Source organism: Xiphophorus hellerii, chromosome 11 (genome assembly GCF_003331165.1).
Source record: "Xiphophorus hellerii strain 12219 chromosome 11, Xiphophorus_hellerii-4.1, whole genome shotgun sequence".
Taxonomy (NCBI): Eukaryota; Metazoa; Chordata; class Actinopteri; order Cyprinodontiformes; family Poeciliidae; genus Xiphophorus; species Xiphophorus hellerii.
This window is the reverse complement of record NC_045682.1, coordinates 22,086,651-22,107,168: the sequence shown is the minus strand read 5'-3', so window position 1 is coordinate 22,107,168 and position 20,518 is coordinate 22,086,651. Positions and strand designations below refer to the sequence as shown.

General features: G+C 37.4%; 2 protein-coding genes across 2 annotated transcripts in view; one reads left to right on the top strand and one right to left on the bottom strand.

Annotated features, from left to right (window-relative positions):
- Positions 1 to 1,108: 1,108 nt before the first annotated feature.
- On the bottom strand, positions 1,109 to 12,838 carry chordc1b (cysteine and histidine-rich domain (CHORD) containing 1b). The gene is made up of 11 exons (XM_032576387.1): positions 12,650 to 12,838; positions 8,265 to 8,314; positions 8,124 to 8,180; positions 7,824 to 7,984; positions 7,328 to 7,428; positions 6,947 to 7,005; positions 4,993 to 5,063; positions 4,746 to 4,851; positions 4,450 to 4,569; positions 4,290 to 4,352; positions 1,109 to 2,295 (listed from the first exon to the last, which is right to left on the bottom strand). Exons 1-11 carry the CDS (start codon positions 12,711 to 12,713, stop codon positions 2,116 to 2,118), a joined length of 1,032 nt encoding a protein of 343 aa, XP_032432278.1. The 5' UTR covers positions 12,714 to 12,838; the 3' UTR covers positions 1,109 to 2,115.
- Positions 12,839 to 12,904: 66 nt separating this feature from the next.
- Positions 12,905 to 20,518, top strand: part of fat3b (FAT atypical cadherin 3b) — an 81,932-nt gene continuing 74,318 nt past the window's right edge. Inside the window, exons 1-5 of the mRNA XM_032576388.1 lie at positions 12,905 to 13,480; positions 15,424 to 15,510; positions 15,618 to 18,604; positions 19,042 to 19,176; positions 19,288 to 19,489. Coding sequence (XP_032432279.1) covers positions 15,641 to 18,604; positions 19,042 to 19,176; positions 19,288 to 19,489 — 3,301 coding nt within the window. The 5' untranslated portion in view covers positions 12,905 to 13,480; positions 15,424 to 15,510; positions 15,618 to 15,640. The remainder of the gene's footprint in view (positions 13,481 to 15,423; positions 15,511 to 15,617; positions 18,605 to 19,041; positions 19,177 to 19,287; positions 19,490 to 20,518) is intronic.

The window sequence follows — 20,518 nt, the reverse complement described above, 5'->3', positions numbered from 1 at the left end:
AGAAGATATGGATTTTTATTTCATAGCATCCCTGAATACTAGGTTTAATGTCAGTGTTTTCGGTGCTGATCAGCTCTCATTCTGCAGAACAAGCAATTTAACTTTTAAAACTCTGACTGATGGGACGTAAAGTCGATGTTTTCCATGTGCCCCGACTCCAACGCAGCTGAATCACCTATTCAGTCTGATCTAGTTCTGCAGAGGACTTGCAATGAACCATGCACTATTCTGCTGGAAGGAGCCCACTGCGTCATAAAGCAATGGACATGATGCGCAGAAAAATTCAACAGGCAAAAGTAATTATAAATCAGTTAAAGAGTCAAATTATGTCCATACCATTACACCACTATAAACCTGAAAATTTCAGATAAGTTCTGAGGGATCCGTGCTTCCATGTTAACACCAAATCTGTTAATGATTCATGTTTTGTCCGTACTTAGCATGGTCTTCTGCTGCTGTAGCACATAGGTTTGGAGACTTTTTTTTTTTTTTAATTTCCCAAAAAACAGAAAAAAAAGACCTAATTATCAAACATAAACCCAAAGTGAAGAGAGCTTGCTGCCACATGACTGGTTGATTCTCCACCAAGTATACTTGTTTAACAAAGTTTAATTGGTTTAGGAAGTATACTAAGCACTTTATAAACTGGATAGCGATAGTAAATCTTGCTGCTGTGGTGAATTCAGTAATAATAGTAAAAGACACTGTGACAGTTCATTGGTCAGCTGGTTACCATGGAGACTGTATATGGATCGGAAACGTTCCTGACCATGGAACTACACCGGTTTCACACAGCCTGTTAGCATCAAAAGATGTGATAGGTATTGCTGGCTTCTTAAAATAGGAGTCGAATTATGTCTTTTCCAGGCACACAGTACGATTTAACATTTTTCAACTTTTCTACTTTAGTACTGTACAGTAAGTTTTCAGTACCTAGTTTATAATTTTGAAAATTACAGGGTTTTGACTTTTAACTTCACATTGCAATTTAATTTGTGTTTTCTATCCTATCACAATGTCAATATAGTTGATAGAGAAAAATTAGAAAAATCTACTGTAGAATACTCAGACTGTTTTTTTTATATATAAACAAACACCAACACTCAGCTTTGAATTTGCTGAACACAAATTTATTTTTTTGCAGGGGGTGGAATAAACCTGTTTCCTAATGTACCTCTTATCATGGTCTCATTAAGCCAAATAAATGTCAAACATTCTAAACATAGACACATGCTGTCTAGTGTATCATTTCAATAATACAGTATTTTGCTCAAAATACTTAGTATTCATTTGGCATAGTCAAATGTTACAGTACATTTCCATTAAAACCGCAGTGTGCTGTAGTCCGAAGAAATAGTCACTCAAAGCAAAAGTGTACAAAATAAATGCAGAATATAATGTAAAAAACAGTCTAGAGCAAACCTTTGTTTCCACTGGAACAAAGGCAAAGCAAAACCTGAAGAACTAATATTTTTAATGATGTTTATTAAAATATATTCCATTTTAAACACATATAGATACCTGGAGGACTCAAATTTAATAGAACATCTCTTCATCACGCAGACAGCCTAAATTTCTTAGGACATTAACAGAAAATATAAAAAAATATGTAATAATTTATCTAATAATTGAAACCAAAGGATGGAATGCCAAAACATTACACAGCTGGAAGTGCGTAACTTCCAATTTCTCAATTATGAGACAATGTAATTTTGTAATGTAATTTTGAACCATCTTTTACCCACCGTTGTAGAGAAATGGTCACAACTATTATGATTCAATATGAGCAGCCCCGTCATCTCCGTCAAGTTGTTTTTAAAGATAACGTCAGTGCAAATACACAGGTAAGTTGTTACCTCACTGGATTAAAGTCTACATTTGTCCACGTAAAAATATTTGTAAGATATACTTAGCACTCAAGCTTTTAATGAACTCCAATATTTCAGAAAAAGTCCATAAGTAATTCTGATAATGAAGATAGATAAGGGGAAAATTGCTGTGAACGTCAGAGAAATAAAAGAATGCTATAACTGCAAAAGAGGCCATTCTTTAAAGAGGTAAATAAGTTAAAATATGCCTTTCCTGCCTTTGACTAAGCTAGACAGAAACATGTCATCATTCGTCTCCGTCCTCATCCTCACTATCACCCTCTTCTTTCTTTTCGTCGTTCTCCTTGGGTGGGGTGACCGGAGGTGGCAGGTCTAGACGAGCCCAGGACATTGGCTCCGCCTTCTTCATGGCAACTTCTATCTTGGCCGCCATCATGTTTACCATGCTTTTGGTCACATCTATAACCTGGAAAGGTGAGATAGAAAGAGCAACTTGTTTAACAGCAATTAAAATAGTTTATGAACACACTTTTGTGTTGTTTTTTTTGTTTTAGTAAGAGCCAAAAACTCCACTAAAGTAAGACTTTCTAAATCAAGCAGGATTACATTTGTGTACTTTAAGGTTTTTCCAACATTAAATGGGCATGTGCCCAGGAGCCCTTAGCAATGAAAGAAATGATGAAAAAATGATGCAAGCTCAGAAAACATAGTCCAACTGGAAACTAATAAATGTTTCCAGAGACAACTAATCAATTTATATAAACTGTCTTCACCGACTGATGTCTCACTTAAATGGATACAATGAGCAGGGAAATTAATTCAAGATAACTTGTTTTTAACAAATTAAAATGATATATTTCTATGTAATATATTTCAAAAGATACTACAAAGACAAAATTCTCACCAAAGGAAAAACAGGGTTCAAAATTCTCACCAACTCATACACTCCATGCAAGCTTTGAATAACCTGATAGGATAATTATGTGTGTTTTGGTCTGTAACTTAATCTGGTAACAAATAATGTGTTAAGTATTTATAAAATTTTCATGGAGCATACATATTACTAAGGTCATGAGTCAATGTAGAAAAGAAAAGTAGTACATACCTTTAATTTCTATGATGATATATTTTTGTACGCACCTACGGTTCTTTGGTTATGCTTAGATTTTGTGAAGAAGAACATATTCTAAGTCGCACAGTGTGAAACGTTTTTTAGAAAATGAGATGACACAAGATGACACCAGGCTAATCGGTTGCTTTAGGTCTCCCACGGCAACCCGTTTGTAACTGTGCTTGAGGCTATGGTTGCCCTGTCCCCATGCAGCTGCTGACCCACCGAGGTTCCAAGCAATAGAAGCAGTTCCACTGGAGCTGACATATTGATCAGGACTGTCCTATTTAAACTATTATTGACATGGAATTTATTCATGTCAGTAAGGTATACCAAATTCTCACATAATGACAAAGTTAAAGCACAACCAGCACAAGTTTTCCTTATATAATTGGAAGTGCTGACTGCACAGAAACAGCTTTTTTTGGCACAACTATAGGATTGTTGGTTTTACATCAACAGGAAGCATTTTTATGCAATCATTATACAAATGAAATATGATGCACAAATGACATTTTGATGAGGTGGTTTAGCTCATTCATTTTAATGAAGAAAGTGGTTGTGAACAGACTATGAGCTGGCACGGTGTAAGAACGCTAGCTACTTGGTCAGAAAATGATTTGCACACAAGCTGGATGTGCCGCTGATGTTTGTCCTTACACCATCACTACTAGTTTGTTGTAGTAGTGCCTAAAGTAACAGGGTATTTTACCAACCCTATGAGTACTACTGTATTTAAAGTATGTATGCGACTGATAAATAAGAGAAGGTGTAAAGTTTTAAATGTGTCAACCCCAACTTTTCACAGAACAACTGTACAATAATTTAAAATGATAGTTTGTAAACCATCCAAGTGTTGTACAACATTAACAAATCAGTTTGTATTGCACATAAAATATAACTATCAATTGTCTTTCCACCCTCATTTAAGATAATCTCAAACTCGCAGTTCATTAACATTTTTCCCCCCAAAAATGTAGATGTGCAGAGTGAAGAATCACATGTGCACGGCATATTTGCATTTACATTTTTGCATATCTGAATGGAGGAGTTTGTTATCTAAACTTGAATGTACCTAATTCTGCATCATTTGGAATGTGCAATGAATTAAACTATAGTTTATGGCTTCAAACATCTGGGTTTGTTTACATTTAAATTTATCTCTCTATTTAGACTTAACTCCTCTGACTGTTAACATTAAAATATTAAAAACTTAAATATTTATTTTCAATATAAAAGCCAGTTTTTGTTAATGTCTCCAGTGTACTGTCAAATCCTTAGAAAATGGTCCATGCACAGCACACATAAATCAGTAAAGGTTTATTTTACTGTGGTATTACTGTACTTACTCCCCACAAGCTGATATCCTGTTGAAATTCCTTCTCGCCATCAAATATAATGTGGATGTTGAGCTAGAGAAAAAAATGAAATTGAATCTTAAATAAGTAATTTAAACTCTAAGCAGTTCAGAAAAGCACAGAAATAATCAGAGTGTAGTCAGCCTCTCACTGTAGTGCTGTTGGCATCCACGTAGCTTAGCTCAGGAACGGCATTTTTGGCATATATAGAAATGATGACCTGTGTTCCTGTCTGGTGCCAGTCGAACCGGCAGGGGACCACCTTCTTCCCCTACAAAGAGAATCCAGTTAAAGCCCAGAACATCAGTCAACTTGTCCACCTCTGCTGCAAAGCAACGTCTTCATTGTGAAACCGCTTTCCAGAAACCACTAGATGGAGTTCCAGCCAAGCCTCCTCATAGACTTGCACCACAAAATGATCAATTGCTGTCAAGCTGGCACACATACCACATCTTTTTTCCTCCATAGATGTGCTCCCTTTGTGCAGCCCTCCTGAGACAGGAAGGTGTTAAAGTCAGAGGTTTTCCTTTTACAGCAACTCCAGTATTTCATCCTGGAGAAGCAGGAGAGAAGTAATTATTCTTTTACAGTTGCCAGAAGAGAAAGGCGACTGATAAATGTCAATAAAAAATGGTGTGGGATGAATTTTATATTTTATAAGCAGTATATGCTTAACATTAGCATTTATACCAACCCTTCATGGAAGATGGGGACTCCAGAGTGGAATGAGCACACGTCTGAGTCACTTGAAGGTCCCTCAAAAATCTGAGGTTAAAAACAAAAATGAGATTTTTAAAAAAAATATTATTGATAATGTTTTATCCAGTCATAAAATCCCTTTTTGTTTTTGATCCAGTATTTATTTTGTTGATAAAAGTAAGGGTGCACCGATTCCTGGCCAATTGCAATCACCAATCTTTAAAAAGCCTGATCTACCAATTCCGATTTTGGCCGATACCGATTTTTTGTCTGAAATGTTGCTAATTATAGCATGAAAGTCACTGAGTTTGCAACAGTGGGGAGAATTAACTGCGGATGTGCAGACATGACCTGGTGGGCGGGACTGTCAGTGAAACCTCTCTCAAAGCAAAGCAATAGAGGACACTGGTTGATTTTTAGACCTCTGCTGAGGTAGATAAGGTTAGGGGATAAGATTGGCTTAACATGCAAGTATTGGCCGATCACTGATCTCCCAAAATTAAGGAAATCTGGGCTGATTCATTGGTGCATCCCTACAGAAAAGCATACGACGAAGAAGAACTCAGTCAATTCTGCTGCTGCTGAAAGCATAAGAACGTTTGACTATTATGGTAATGAGCGATATCGAGGGTTCCTACTCATCTTTTATGTCAAAATTAATTACTTTTCCATGTCAAAATTAATTACTTTCCTACACTAAACTTTTCACAGTTCTCAGTGCTTTTTAGTCAGTTTCTAAGGAGTATATACAAAAGTTTACTAGGAATTAATGGCGGATATTTCTACAGTGAATCGGCTTTAAAGACGAATGCTGAAACAACAACAAATAGAGTGCGTAGGGAGAGATGAAAGCAGGGGGGATATATGGATAAAGAAATGAATGTATGCATAGGTAAACATATAACTGGATAAACATTAATAAATGGATGAATTTTAGACATAAAAAACAAGAACATTCCTGTCAACTCTATTAACTCAACAGCATGTTTTCTGTTCAAAGGGCAACCAACTTCAAATAAAGCATGCACATACATTTTCTATAATTGGTTCATTTGTTATCATCCTCAGTGACTTTATATTGTACTGTTGTGCTGTTTTTGTTCTTGTAAGTTTAACTGTGAAGCTTAAGGAAACCTCTCATTTTATCATACTATGTGTAGTAACAATAAGCTCCATTCTATTCTGTTCTTTACTGTGTAGGAACTCTGGAAGTCACAATAATATTTGTACACAAAAACAAATAAAAACAGATGAAAGAAGACTAATTTAGATTCACATCGAACCCTCATTCATTACCGCTTAGAAGCAAGAAGCCGATGAGAGTAGGTATACAAAATCAGTTCAAGTATAATTATGTAAATCAGACAGGCTACCAAACATGTCAATGTAAATTTTCCTCAAAATTCCTGTTCTGATCTTGGGGTTTCTGCTCTGACAGGTCTGATTAGCTTGAATGAAAAACTTTGCTTTCCATCCACCCTGCAGAAAATATGGAGCTTAAATTACCCCTGAGTACTAACTTTTCTTAAGGGGGGTTGGAGGGTGGTGTAATGTCAAACAATAAGCTGAGATTATGGTGGTTTTTTTGCTATAATTACACATGAGCATGTGTTTTTGTATGCGAGAAAATTGTGAGGGATTGCTGTAAAGTCAATGACAATGCTAGTCCAGGAGGAGTGAATGCTGCAAGTCACTGACTCGATGCAATCTGCTGGGTTTCATTAGAAACTTTCTAAACTACTTTGAATAATTAACTAAACTTACTGTACTGTTTGATTTCATATGGGATCATTGCATCTGTGATTGAACTGAAATTATTATTCTTTTTGTGAGATGGCTCTATATAAATAAACTGAACTCACCATTTAACTGATTTCCCAAGATGAGCAGTGCTACAGTTAAAAGTAAAAGTGCCACAGTTTACTACAAAACACCAAAGATTCACTTACTTTTGTACATCCTCCATTTTTACATGATGTTCCGATTTTGATCTCATCGCCATCTTCCTCTAGACAGTAAAACATCCAGAGAGAAGAAAAAAAGAGAGAAAAAAAAAATCATGCACATGACAAGATTTAAAAAATGTATCATCAGTTTTGATGTGCTGCCCTCTAACTGTCATCTTTAACTTGAATATCATGACGTGAATGACACAGATGATGGGAAATTCCCAGTGGTCATCCATTAAGTTCTACTTTTAACATGACCTTCACATCTGCTGTCACAAGCACTGTTCAGATGATCTTGTAAGTACTGGATGACGAAAATATATTCAGCAAAGATAAGAAAGAGGAGTAGACGGAAAAAGAAAATCAAAATCTGTTTCCCACCTTTTGTCTCTGATATATTTTCGGATACTTTCAGTTTCTCCAACGCCTGCTTTAGAGAGGAAGAAACTTTGTGCTGCAGTCTCACCATCGGCTCATCGGGACTGTAAGAAAAATAAATATCTCAGGAAAAAAAATAGGCTTTTATGAAGTTTAAACAGTCATCATGGCAGTATTAAATCGTAATTGTTTCGCCAGTGTTCCCTTTTTAAATGCTGCTTCAAAGACAAAACAACCTAGTCTCGCTGAGGTTTGGAACTAAACAAGTAAAATTTACAATACAGAACAGTCTGCAGATCTGAAAGCATAAATATTCAGCGCAATGTCCCAAAGCAACAATGAATGCAAAAAGCACATCTCTGCCCCGTTTTCCACTGTTCAAATATTAAATAACAAACACCCCGAATTTAAACTTTTACTAGGTGTATTTTTGTGTTTAGTTTGGATATTTATACTTCTCTTTCACTGACTTAGGAAAAAAGCTCTTGCAAAAACCGACCTTGGCCTGTGTATCGCCTCCTGGGGTTTCGGTGCAGAGATGATGTACTCATTAAACTTTGGTTTTTGGGCCTCCAACTCCTTTTTTTCTCCCGATGTTTTCACGTCTGGTTTCACCGGCTCAGGAGGCTTCTCTTTGTTGTGGGGTCCCTTTGTGCAGCCCTGTGAGAAGAAAGTCACTGTATTGAACTCATAAAAAGTGCTCCAAGGCCAATGGGGCCAAAAAAAGAAGGCGGTAGTCAATATTTGCTCAACAACAAAACTACTGGGGAAAATGGATGAAATAAAACAAAAAACTTACAGCGATGCTGAGGAAGTCTGAGAAGTCGGTAGTTCTTCTCTTGCAGCAGGACCATCCCTGAAAAGAAGTTACCAAAACATTAAATTAGACCAGAATGTTTGAACAAAGTACAAGCTATCAGTATGCTTTCAGGGACAATACCTTCAAAGCATCGTGGAACACTGGGACTCCTGGGTGATGGGTACAGGCATCTATGCAAACAAAAAACACAGCGTTGATTAAAGCTGTACAAAAATATGGGTATGAATTTAATCAATGCTCTAAAAATTGAACAAATCAATAATGGGAACTCACTGTAACTGCATGTATATGTTCATGCATAAAAGTCTGTCTGTCTGTATACAATGTTATCACCAATTGAAAAGATATCTGGTTTAAAGGAGTCTGACAGTAATGGCAGGTCAAGCTAAAAATGTTCTGGTCAAACAATTTCTTGGTGCACCTCCAGTAGGGATTTCTAAATAACTGATTTTATAAATTATAATCAATAAAACAAATAGTTATTCAAAGACACTTGCATCAAAACTGAGCTATTTGCATTTTCCCAAATTATGCCAATTCTTCCAGCAGCAGAACTGCAGTATGTGTAATGCTGAGCAATAATGCCACATGCCAGCTATGCTAACGCTACAGGTGATACTGATGTTTGAAAGCAACTTTAAAAGGTCAGTGAAGCTCCTGTATCTGCAACAACAAAGTAGTAAACCTCCTAGACAACATAATATGACGCTGTCTGTTTAAATTTAAATTCACTGACACAGGCAGACCGATGATGGTGTTGTGTCGGTCTGAGCTCTCATGTCGAAATGTGCTTCAAAGGTGCAAAGTTGGAAACATTCCGCACCCTTATCACAAAACATTGTGTTTCAGTGTGGTACGAATTAACATCAGAAAATATGAAATTAGCTGACGGCTCAGTCCGCTACTAAAAAGTGAAGCAACAAAACAAACCAGTTGCAACTCTGTTTAGTTCATCAAAAATCTGGGTAAGACCACATCTTGGATTTTCTCAGAGCTGCATTCTAGACTCATGTCATATTAAGTTCTGTCATGTGGAAAATTTGTAAGACTTCAGCAAAGGATTAAACCTCAGATTGTGCAAAAATAAAATAAAACAGTGCAGCATGAATTTTGTCAAAACATCCCAAAGAAAATTCAGCTTATTTCATCCTGAAATAGGATTGATGTGCTATGTTTGAGATTTCCTAACAGGAAAATGTACCTTATGCTAGTGTGTACTCTAGTATGAAGAGCCCCCAACAACAAATCACTGTGCGGTAAATGAATAATAAAAGAAAAAAAAAAAATCACGTTGGTAGGGAGAACAGGTGATAAATCACTTTCCATGCAGTTCCGCCTGAGCAGTGCCTCTTCCGTGCTATTGCCATAGATACACCACTTAGATATCCCTAAAGGTAATTATAATATACTCTACTGTTATGATAAAGAGACATCCTATTAAAATGGAAATTAGACTTTGACTCTAGCTTCAAGTGTCTTGGCAGTACACATATTGGATTGCTTGAAGACAGAAGAAGACGATTCTAAAGGAGTTGAAGAACTGGTGAGGGCTCTGCTATGGGAGCTAAAGACAACATCCTTAGGAGTTCAAAAGCCTCTCTGTCTGTGTCTTCACATAAACAATAGCATAATAAACAAACTTCCCCTTATATTAAATAATGGAGGGATATTCAATCACATTTTCTCCTCAGCAGTTTTTGTATGTTTTTCAACTGAAGAGAGAAAGAAATCATTCAACGATCATGAGATCCCTCTAAATGCAGGAAAATAAGAAATCTAAAACATTTGGGGTGTTACAACTGTTACACTCCAAAGTAGCACCATAATAAAAAAAATCTATAACTTGTTTTATTTCAAGGTCATAAATTTAATAAAATTAAACATATCAGACATTTCTCTTCAGTTTTTTTTTTATTCTGGTGATATCTGAACTGTCATCGCCCATATGATCTATTGTTACACTAAAAACTTGTTGTGTTGGAGGTGAATCTGTGCTGCAAACTCTGAGTTAGTAGGCAGAGTACTCTCAATTTTCACAGATTATGGTTTAACTGCAGGCAGCCAAAAATGAAGATTTGAAATAAAACTTTCAGGTATAAGCCCCTTTGGTTATATTTAAAGGGATTACAAAGCACGCAGCTTATTTGTTCATTTAGAAGTTTCTGAGACTTTCTATCCCCTTCCAGTTATGCCTCCTTGAGAGGAGGGAAAACAGGCTTCATAAAAAGTTTTGAAAATAAAAAAAGTCACCAATTACATGACAATTAGGTTTGAGCTATTTATTTAAAAGATGCTGCAAAGTGAAAAAAAAACAAGAGACACGTACGCACTGATCAAGTCTTTCCTGGATGATGTCAATTTCTGATTTTCTTGAGCTGCTACTTCAGTCTCCCCCCCAAAAATTAACATCTAAAAGAGACAAATAGTGTCGCCTTTTACCACAAAAGAAATGTATATGTTGTGGGACGATGTGTTTATAACCTGAGAAAGCTGAAAGTTCCTAGTTTAATTTTTCGTTTTGATGTGTTTAATGAACAGGAAGTTGAAGAATTGATGAGGGCTCTGCCATGGGAGAGCCCTCCTATAGCAGAACATCTGATTTCTCAGAATTTGATCTGATTGATAATAAGACTAATATGTTTGTATTTGGAAGAACAAACAATTACTAATAATATTGAAACAATTACATTACAAATATAACAAAGATTCATGTTTTAACAAAATAGTCTTATTTATCTGGAGTCAAATTACTCCAGATAAAGGCTAACAGATGCCTTTATCTGCACTGCTTCTCAACAGATCCTTAGTTACAATTTTAGTTAGCATATATAACTACAGTGTTATACATCAACATAGGTGACTTAAGCTTTCTTGAGAACTTTGGACTCAATGCAACTTTTAACATGAGATACTTGTCCTGAGTATAAGACTCCCTGATGTCATTAAATGGGACTCTACTATGAGTAAATGAAAATTGTAAACTGATATTTATTTCATTGTGTAGAAGAGAGTTGTAACATTTATTCTTGAAGGTAAGTACTTGGTGACTGCGGTGCTATTGTGATTATGTAAGCAAGGGAATAAAGTACCAGCATAATTGTAAATACATTCTGTCATTTTCCAAGGTTTCACTATTGCAGAGTTAATTACAGATGAACAGAAGCTGAAAATCTTTACTATAATTTATATAATCCACAATTTTTTTTAGCTGATGTACTTTAAACATTGTTAAAGTAGGATTGTTATCAAAGAGGAACACCAACCTCATAGCTACAGTTAAAAATGAAGTCTTATTAGAAAAGTCTATCAAACTCTTTCACTTGTTTTGATTTTAGAAAGAAATATATGCTTTATGAAACCTTGACCATACTTCCTTATAGATCAAAATTAAACAGATGTAAACAATTGACAAAGGCTAGGTTGCAAATACCAGTCAGTTAGTTACATATTCAACATGCAAATTGACACACTGTGTTATGATCTATACACTATTAAAGAATTTATTTAATAAAAATATTGACAAATAAATGTGAACTAGTTCATATTAAGAGTAAATTTAGTCCACCATGTTTTCTGAACTATTAACATCAACTAATTCAGTTTTAGCAGGATGAAACAAACTTAGACTAGTTAATTTCACACCAGACAAACACATTGCAGACTTCCTGAGTATTCTATACTTCGAGTAGGTTTTATGGCTGCATTTTGTTGTTTTTACTTGGCCTATATAATTGTAAACTGAGATTTAAGTCAATGAAATGTAATACACATTGACCGTGAATGAATAAAAAATGCTACAGGTTTCTTGTTAAAGGTATAAGAATTTAATCCAACAGACAATTTAAGGGATTACAGTTTTTTATGGAAATACAGGTCTAACCTTACGTCTGACTTTTCACTTTTCATTAAAAACAAACAAACGTGTTTTTATAGTTTCCGGACCGAATCAGTGGGACTTCTGAGTTTTGATTAATTTAAAGAACGGAAAAAAGTTTGTTTTATGAATCCCTCAAAGGAGTGCTGATCAAAGGCTGATAGGTTGTCCGATTTACACCGAAAGAAGCCGTTTCTCGAGAGGTCAGAAGAAAAACCTTTTTACTTTTAAACCCCACCAATGAGAGCTAACAATGCTAACACACCATTATTGTTCTGGTTTTGATGAAATATACAAGCGATGCCTCGCGTGTAATAAAAGTGTAGGCTTACGGGTTCATGAAACTTTCAGCTCTGCACGCCCCACGTTGGTCCAGTTAAGTACCATGTTAACTTGCTTATAAACCTAACTAGCATCAAGGCTCATGCTAGCATTAAACAACACAAAGCTTGTTCCGGGGAACGGTAGTTTGTAGTTGTAGGTGAAAAAAGTACCAACACCTAACCTGAAGTTAGCTTACATGGGCCCAATAGGCCTGCTCGCTGTAGAAATTTCCAGATGATCAGAGGTTAGCTTGCTAATATTCTCTCAACCTCCGTGACACTGCTAACTAACTGAAAGCACGACTCACCGTCTTGGTTGTTCTCTGGATCAAACCGCTGTCCGCATCCCTTATTATAACACAAGACAGACATGGTGATGTTAGCAGCAAGTTTTAAACGGTGACCAAGACTTCTAACTTGGGAGTCCGTGTGAAAGATGCATTGAGCTGTGCCGCTGCTGCCGCTTAGCTGCCTGTGTGCCGTTTCCCTGCTCTCACTTCCGGCTGTTGTCGGCTATACTCGGCAAAACTCGGAGACCGCCCTCCACCTAGCTCCATCCGGAGAGCGTGGTCCCACATCAGCGTCAACTGATGCTGGCCGCTTTGAAACTTGCGATACAGCTCCATGGCACCACGGTGGCCACGGACTCTAACCTTGCAGCAAACGATCTATGACTGCTATAAGGTCAATTTACCATTGCACACAGCCCTCTGCACCCCGGGGTCCATCAGTCAGGTGCATGCAACTAGGGCAATATTTGTTTAGTTTTACGAGGACGGCTGCATTCTGGCAGCCAGCCTCCTGTTGGAAAAATTGGTTGCAAATGATTTTTGTTCTGTTGTCGCGCTCGTCTGTTTTTGCGCGTTTTGCATTGCTTTATTACTCTTTTTCTAATTTTAACGGTCAAGGAGCATGGAAACGGATTTACTTTCACTGACCACATCTGTTTCGCCAAAAGGTAGGACACTTTGCAATTTGTGATCACATCTACACAGAGTATCGCAACTGGAGCGGCATGCTGTCGCTTGAAACTGCCATAAACTCATGGATTTTTGCACGAAGGCGAGCTTTGCTGGAGCCGCATCAGAATTGGAGACGATAAGTGTCCCCCAAACATCTGCTGGGACCGTCTCTCAGTGGTAGGTTTCTGTCATTAAATTATGGGTTTAAGCTCTAAGCTGGTTTTGGGATTGATGTAATGTCAGTGCAACACAATTAATCAGAGTCGTGTGTAATTACTCTTTTCTCTCTTTAATAATAAACTAAAAAAATATATGGAATCTCAGCAGTATTTTAAAACATATGTTAAAATATCCATAAAATGCAATACAACATATCCATTTTTTTCCTTGGTTTTGCAATAAAGTGATATGAATGAATCTGTCAAAATGAATCTGTTACAACAATATCTGGCCGATTCAATTCCTAAACAGGGTGACTTTTGTCTCGTCTTAATTACAAAGACTAAAAAGAAATTTTAAGGTTACAACAATCGTTTCTGAAAGCTTTATTTTTTTGCTTTTTGACAAAAAATAAAGCTTTTTTTTATTTAAAAAAAGCTTTATTTTCTGTTAACATGGAGGGTGGGCCTGGGTCAGTGATTCTCAGGGCATGATAATTCTTTCATGGTATCACAGTTTTTATTAAATGATTTTAAACAACAATAAATCATATAAAATTGCTCATAGTAAAAAAAAAAAGTGCCCCTTTTTCTTCAGATTTCTTTTGATTTTTCTTTTTTCACACTTAAGTTCCAGATTTTCAATAAAATGTTAAAACAGACATGTCTTAACATGTAAATGCAAAAAGAAGGATTTAAAGAAACCCATTTATTAGGGGCGAAAAAGGTATACAAACCAACCTGACCCTATATGTACACAATATGAATCCATCTTGATCATGGAGTAACTTCCACATTTGTGATTCAATTTCACTAGCCACACCCTGCAGTTGTTACTGCCTGAACCCGCAAAATTAAGAAATCCCTTCATTTGTGTTGGTATTATGGGTTGCTTTTCATTTTATGGACCTGGACGATTTGCCGTAATTGATGGAACAGCTCTCTAACACACACTTAGATTGTGAAGGAGGACAATGAGCCAAAACACAGCAGCACCTCTGAATGCTTAAAAACACAAAAGGAACATCTCAATCAAAATTGAGATTTGATTGTGATCCTGTGACATGACCTAAAACAAGCTGTTCATTCTTAAAATTTCTTTCTTTGCCAAATTGTTTAAATTGTGATGGAATTTAAACAATTTGGCAAAAAAGAGTGGACCAAAATGCCACCACAGAGATAAAAGAGAGTCATTGCCAATTATTACAAACAGCCAAAAAAAATTTTTCCACTTAGGACCTGGTTGAATTGAGTAGCTTTTTTTTTTTTTACCTTAGTAAGGAAAATTTTAGTTTCAAATACTGTAAATGTTTTTGTTATCTAATTATGACTGAGATTAAAATTTGTTTGATGATCTGAAATATTTACATGTGATGAGAAAGCAAAAACAGAAAAAATTGGACAAACACTTTCTTCCCAGCAATGTAGTGTCCATGTTTTCCCAAGATGAAAATATTTTCAGCTGACCATGACTTTCTATAAAGCATAGCAGAAGTGTATTAGCCTTTTCTCCACCAGTTTGGCCTGAGCAGCAACACGTGGGGGACGAACAGGTCTGCATTACCTCATTCTTTAGACAGCTAGAAAAACCCCACCTTTTATGGCATGACATTATAGGAATTTTAAACCATAAGCATGGTACCATGGGAAATTTTAACTGTTTCAGAAACAATGACATAGTAGTCACAAGTAATAAATGTATTGTAGCCTTCTCAGCTGACACAGCAACATGTAGGGGAGGGGCAATGCTGCACTACCCCTCAAGCAGCCAAACAAAAACTCTGGTGTTTGGCAGTTCTTCTTGCATCTCAGTAAAAGAACTGCATTTGACAGCAATGAAAATGAGCATGTTCAAACTTATATTATTTTAATACCATGGTATTTTCATACCAGAAACAAACCCATAACTTAAGCTGGGTTTTTTATTTGTTACCTAAAGAGATCTCATTTTATCATTTTCAGAAGTCGGTGTCAAAATGCAAGCCACTGTTGTACGGCCAGCTGCGCTGTCATTAACAGAGGAAACATCTGTACTCCTGAAATGTCTTTGTAAGTTTTTATCCTATAATGATTTTTCAAATCTTTTGCGTAGACATATCTTAAACATTTATCAACTAAATTCAGGTCTGTTCTTTGTCATTTTCTTTCTTTAACAGGATGTCTCAATGATGGAATATTGATGAAGCTTAATCTGTGGGGAAATATGCTTCCTCTACCCACTTTTTCTCTTTTCTTTTGTTTTGTTTTATGCATATTCCTCTGTTTACCCAACATCCAAGCCCAGTTTTCATCCACACCTAGAGCAGGACAAGGCTTGTTGCTCTTCACCCAGCCATCCTATAATGCTACAATCTTTGAGAACTCAGCAGTAAGAACCTATATCAGAAGTGAGGTGAAAATGGGCATCACTCTTGTGCCATCCTGGCCTTTAGACTTGAAATATTCAATTGAATCTGGAGACACCGATGGCATCTTTCAAGCTGAGGAGTTTGTAATGGGAGATTTTTGTTTTTTACGTATAAGCACTAAAGGAGGCAACGGTGCCACGCTGAATCGGGAGGTACAGGACAATTACACTCTGACAGTCAAGGCATCTGCCCATATTGGTCTGCAGACCTTGGTCACTATATTTATCAAGGTCTTGGACACAAATGACCTCCGACCACTCTTTTCTCCAACCTTCTATTCATTTGTTGTTTCTGAAAGTGCACCCCTGGGCACCAGCATTGGACGAGTAACAGCTACAGATGCTGACATTGGCTCCAACGGGGAGTTCTACTACTTCTTCAAGAACAGAGTAGAGCTCTTTGCCGTTCATCCAACCAGTGGGGTCATAACCCTCACAGGTCGACCCAGGATAGACAAAAGAGAAAAATTTGAACTGGAGGTGCAAGTGGTTGACAGAGGAATGAAACTCTATGGAAATAATGGCGTCAGCAGCACTGCTCGGTTAGTCTTAACTGTGGATAGGATTAATGAATTTGCTCCTGTTCTCAGCGCAGTAGCAGTTGCTCCGTCTTTGATAGACAAGGACCTCATCTATGCCGTACTGACTGTGGAGGATAAAGATGAGGGGTTATCTGGGGACATAGAGTGGGTTTCCATTATTGAGGGAGATCCTTTTGAACAGTTTGTCATTGAGAGATTAGCTTTTGGGAATAAATATAGGGTTAAATCCTCAGAGTTGATCAACTGGGAAACATATCCCTATGGCTGCAACTTAACTTTCCAGGCCAAAGACAGAGGTATGCCTCCAAAATTTTCCAATACCCAAGTTGTTCAGTTAGTGGTTACAAAGCAAGACCCAGTATTGGCAAACTTTGAGAAAGATGTTTATGTAGTCAAGGTGAGTGAAATAGCTCCCCCAGGCACTATTGTGGAGGTGGTGAAAATATCCCCAGCTCCTCTGAGTGTCAATTACAGTTTCAGGAGCCACTCAGATCCAATGTACTTTGATATAAACCCTTTGACTGGAATTATTATGACCATAAGGCAGCTGACAAAGATATCCCAGGATTTCATGGAGATGGAGGTAATTGATTATGTCAGTCAACAGCAAGTGAGGGTTCAAATTAACATAGAAGATGCAAATGATAACTCTCCTGTATTCAGCAAGCCATCCTATGATATTGCAATTAATGAGAGCTTACCTATAGGGACTGTTGTTCTTGTGGTGTCTGCTGTGGACAGTGATAAAGGAGAAAATGGATATGTAACTCACACAATCAATGGTGAGGAGTTTATTCCATTTAGTATAGACCAGGACACAGGGGAGCTGACGATCACAAGAGATTTGGACTTTGAGTCCTCGGAGGATATTTATATTTTTGCAGTGCGAGCTTCTGACTGGGGCTCGCCCTACAGAAGAGAAACAGAGGTTAATGTTACCATTCGGGTGGTAAATATTAATGATAATAAGCCTGCTTTTGAGAAGGTTTCTTGCAGAGGCATGATAAGTCGTGATTTTCCAGTGAACCAGACCATTGTTACTTTGTCGGCCATAGATATAGATGAAGTTGGAATGGTGAGGTACAAGATACTGTCTGGGAACGAGTTAGACAATTTTGAATTAAATCCTAACTCAGGGGCTTTGACACTGAAAAGATCGTTTGCATCAGACAGTTTAAAAAATTCTATATTTAACCTGAAAGTGGCTGCAACAGATGGTGAGATGTCCTCCGATCCGACATTCGTTAATATATCAGTGGTGAGAGGCAGGATGCCACCCAATGGATTCACCTGCAAAGAGACCAGGGTAGCCCAGTTTCTTGCAGAGAAAATGGTCTCCAAGGCATCTGCAATGGCTAAACCAAGATCTGATGAAAGATACATAGACCTTTTCTCTACAAACAAACAAGCTCCACAGTTTGAAGCTCTGCCTACAAGCATTCTTGTGCGAGAGGATCTGAGTCCTGGTTCCAGCGTTTTTCAGGTGCGGGCACGAGATGCTGACATTGGTTTTAACGGTCGTGTTCTTTTTTCTATTTGTGATGGTAACAAAGAGAACAGCTTCAATATCAACATGGAGAGTGGCCTGATAGCTGTTTTGCAACCACTGGATCGTGAGAGACAAGATCGCTATTTTCTGAATATCACCATCTATGATCAGGGAATTCCTCAGATGTCCAACTGGAGACTGCTTACAGTGATCATTGAGGATGCAAATGACAATAATCCTCAATTTTATCAAGACAGTTACTCTGCCATTGTTCCAGAAAATGCAGACCTCGGCATGGAAGTAATTGCAATTACTGCTTTTGACAGGGACATAGGCCAGAATGGACAGTTCTCCTTTAGAATGCTCACCAGTGTCCCTCAGTTTGGTATTGACAGTGAAACTGGAAGTGTATTTGTTGCAAGTCAACTGGACAGAGAAGCACATCCTGTATTCATATTGAAGGTTGAAGTGAGAGACAAGGCCGAAAGAGGCACCCAGATGTCATCGGTAACTACTCTAAGCATAATAGTGGAGGACATCAATGACTGCTCTCCAGCTTTCATCCCCAGCAGCTACATTACCCGGGTACCAGAGGATCTGCCTCCTGGAACTGTGATCACTTGGGTGCAGGCTCAGGACCCAGATGTTGGACCTGGTGGACAAGTCCGATATTCATTGATCAATGACTTCAATGGCACTTTCGAGGTAGGTTTTGTTTGAGTACACATAATCTATAATGTTTTGTGCAGCAGAACGTAATTATTGACATGCAAAATTTCACTGTTTCCCATGTAATTAGCAGAAATTAATCAATGATAATTAAATCTATTTCCATATGTGAATTTGAGAAACATATATTTTTTAAAAAGCCCTACAAAGTGAGCCCAAAATCAAGAGATATTTTAATAATTTCCGTAGCCCAGAAAAAATGTCTTGAAATCTCACCACATTTTGCAACTGGTTCATATCCCTTTCAGTCTCAGAAAACCTATTTTTTATGCACAAAATAAAAATATAAAAATAGAACACATACCGTAAATCCCTATTAGGTATGCATACGTATAGTTTTGTGCAAGATTTTCTAATATTTAAAAGGCAGTTGATGAAGAAAATGACTGTGCCCAATAAATTTCTCTGTGCAGCTCAGTGCTGTGACCGGCATGCTGAGGATAAACAAGGAACTAGACTTTGAGACGAAACAGTTCTTTAACCTAACTGTTGTGGCAGAAGACAGAGGAATCCCAAGCCTTCGGAGTGTCACGTTTGTGGAGATTGAGGTGCGTAAAAGAGTCGCACATAAATAGCTTATGTCACTGATAGCAAACAAACAACATAAATCCACACACTTTCTTCCATCCAAATTAAAATCAACTATCACTTTTCTTCAGGTGGCGGACGTCAATGAAAATTTGTATGCCCCTTACTTCGTTGACTTTGCTGTGAAAGGTTCAGTAAAGGAGAACTCTCGCACAGGAACAAGTGTCCTGACAGTCATTGCTAAAGATGATGACAGGGGACGAGACGGCGTCTTGAGATACTCTGTCCGTGGAGGCAGAGGACTGGGCACTTTTACCATCGACGAAGACACAGGTGTGACACTGGATCAATTTTGAAGCCTATTTATGTGAAGTGGAAATCCAATAATGTGCAGCACAATGCTTAGAATACAGATGACTAAATGAATTGCCAATAGGGAACCTTACCAGGTCATAAGCCTGTAATGATGAGTTCCACATTTGTATGAGTGCTGTTCCGTTTTGAGTTTTTCATTACTTTTGTGCTTTTTTTTGTAAGTGATGAAACAGCCTAACCTTGTGACCTCCAGTTTCTTTTGTAAAAAAAAAAAAAAAAACACAAACAAAAAGAATGCATATTAGGGGTAGAAAGTTAGGACAGTGTGTTGTACAGCCATAGTGAGTGTATAGCTGTGACCTCACACAGGAGCTGTGTACTGGGAGATCATTACTGTAATGATGGCAGCATGGTAGCGGCAGTCGCTGGGCCTCAGGCAGCACCATATAACTGATCTAGTGCTGTGCAGATAACAGTGATCAAGGGTGTCCTGCGCAGCAGCCCACCGTTTCTAAGTATTGAGAAATAAATGTGACTTATTTAAGAGGCGTGACCCAGAATGAGAAGGTACTTGAAATACAGTAGGTGCAAGATACTGCAATAATTTTTCCATGAAGAATCGTTGCAGGATCTTGCCAGTACAGCATCTACTGTATGTCACTGGAGGTTTTAGACCTATTTTTCTGCATCTCTCTCCATGCTGGTGAAACATTTAAACTGGGTTTGTTCAGTTCTACTTAACTGTGGAGCACTCTGGGAATGAAAAAGACTTTTTATACATTTGCTGGTTTTTAATCTTGCTGTTGTCACAGCCAATGTTGTAAAAAAAAATTAGCTAAAGTGAGAATAACATAAGTTAAATAAGTACAAATAAGCATTTGTAACTTTATTATTTAAAGCTGTCTGTCAGTCCTCTGCTTGCTAACATGCTCCTCTGAAATGTGCAAGAAGAAAACCTAAAACAGAAATGTTATGTATTAGATGTGACTTATTCAGTGCTTGGTATTTTTAATTTATGGTATCCAGTTTAGCATGCTATAAAGGCTC

What these genes read in the sequence shown, in the direction of transcription:
- chordc1b (XM_032576387.1), bottom strand. Translation starts at nt 12,713, where the DNA reads ATGTCTGTCTTGTGTTATAATAAGGGATGCGGACAGCGGTTTGATCCA. An exon ending in TGTTCCACGATGCTTTGAAG is followed by an intron (nt 8,181 to 8,264) that starts GTATTGTCCCTG and finishes ACTTCTTTTCAG; the next exon opens with GGATGGTCCTGCTGCAAGAG. An exon ending in CAGACTTCCTCAGCATCGCT is followed by an intron (nt 7,985 to 8,123) that starts GTAAGTTTTTTG and finishes TTCTTCTCACAG; the next exon opens with GGCTGCACAAAGGGACCCCA.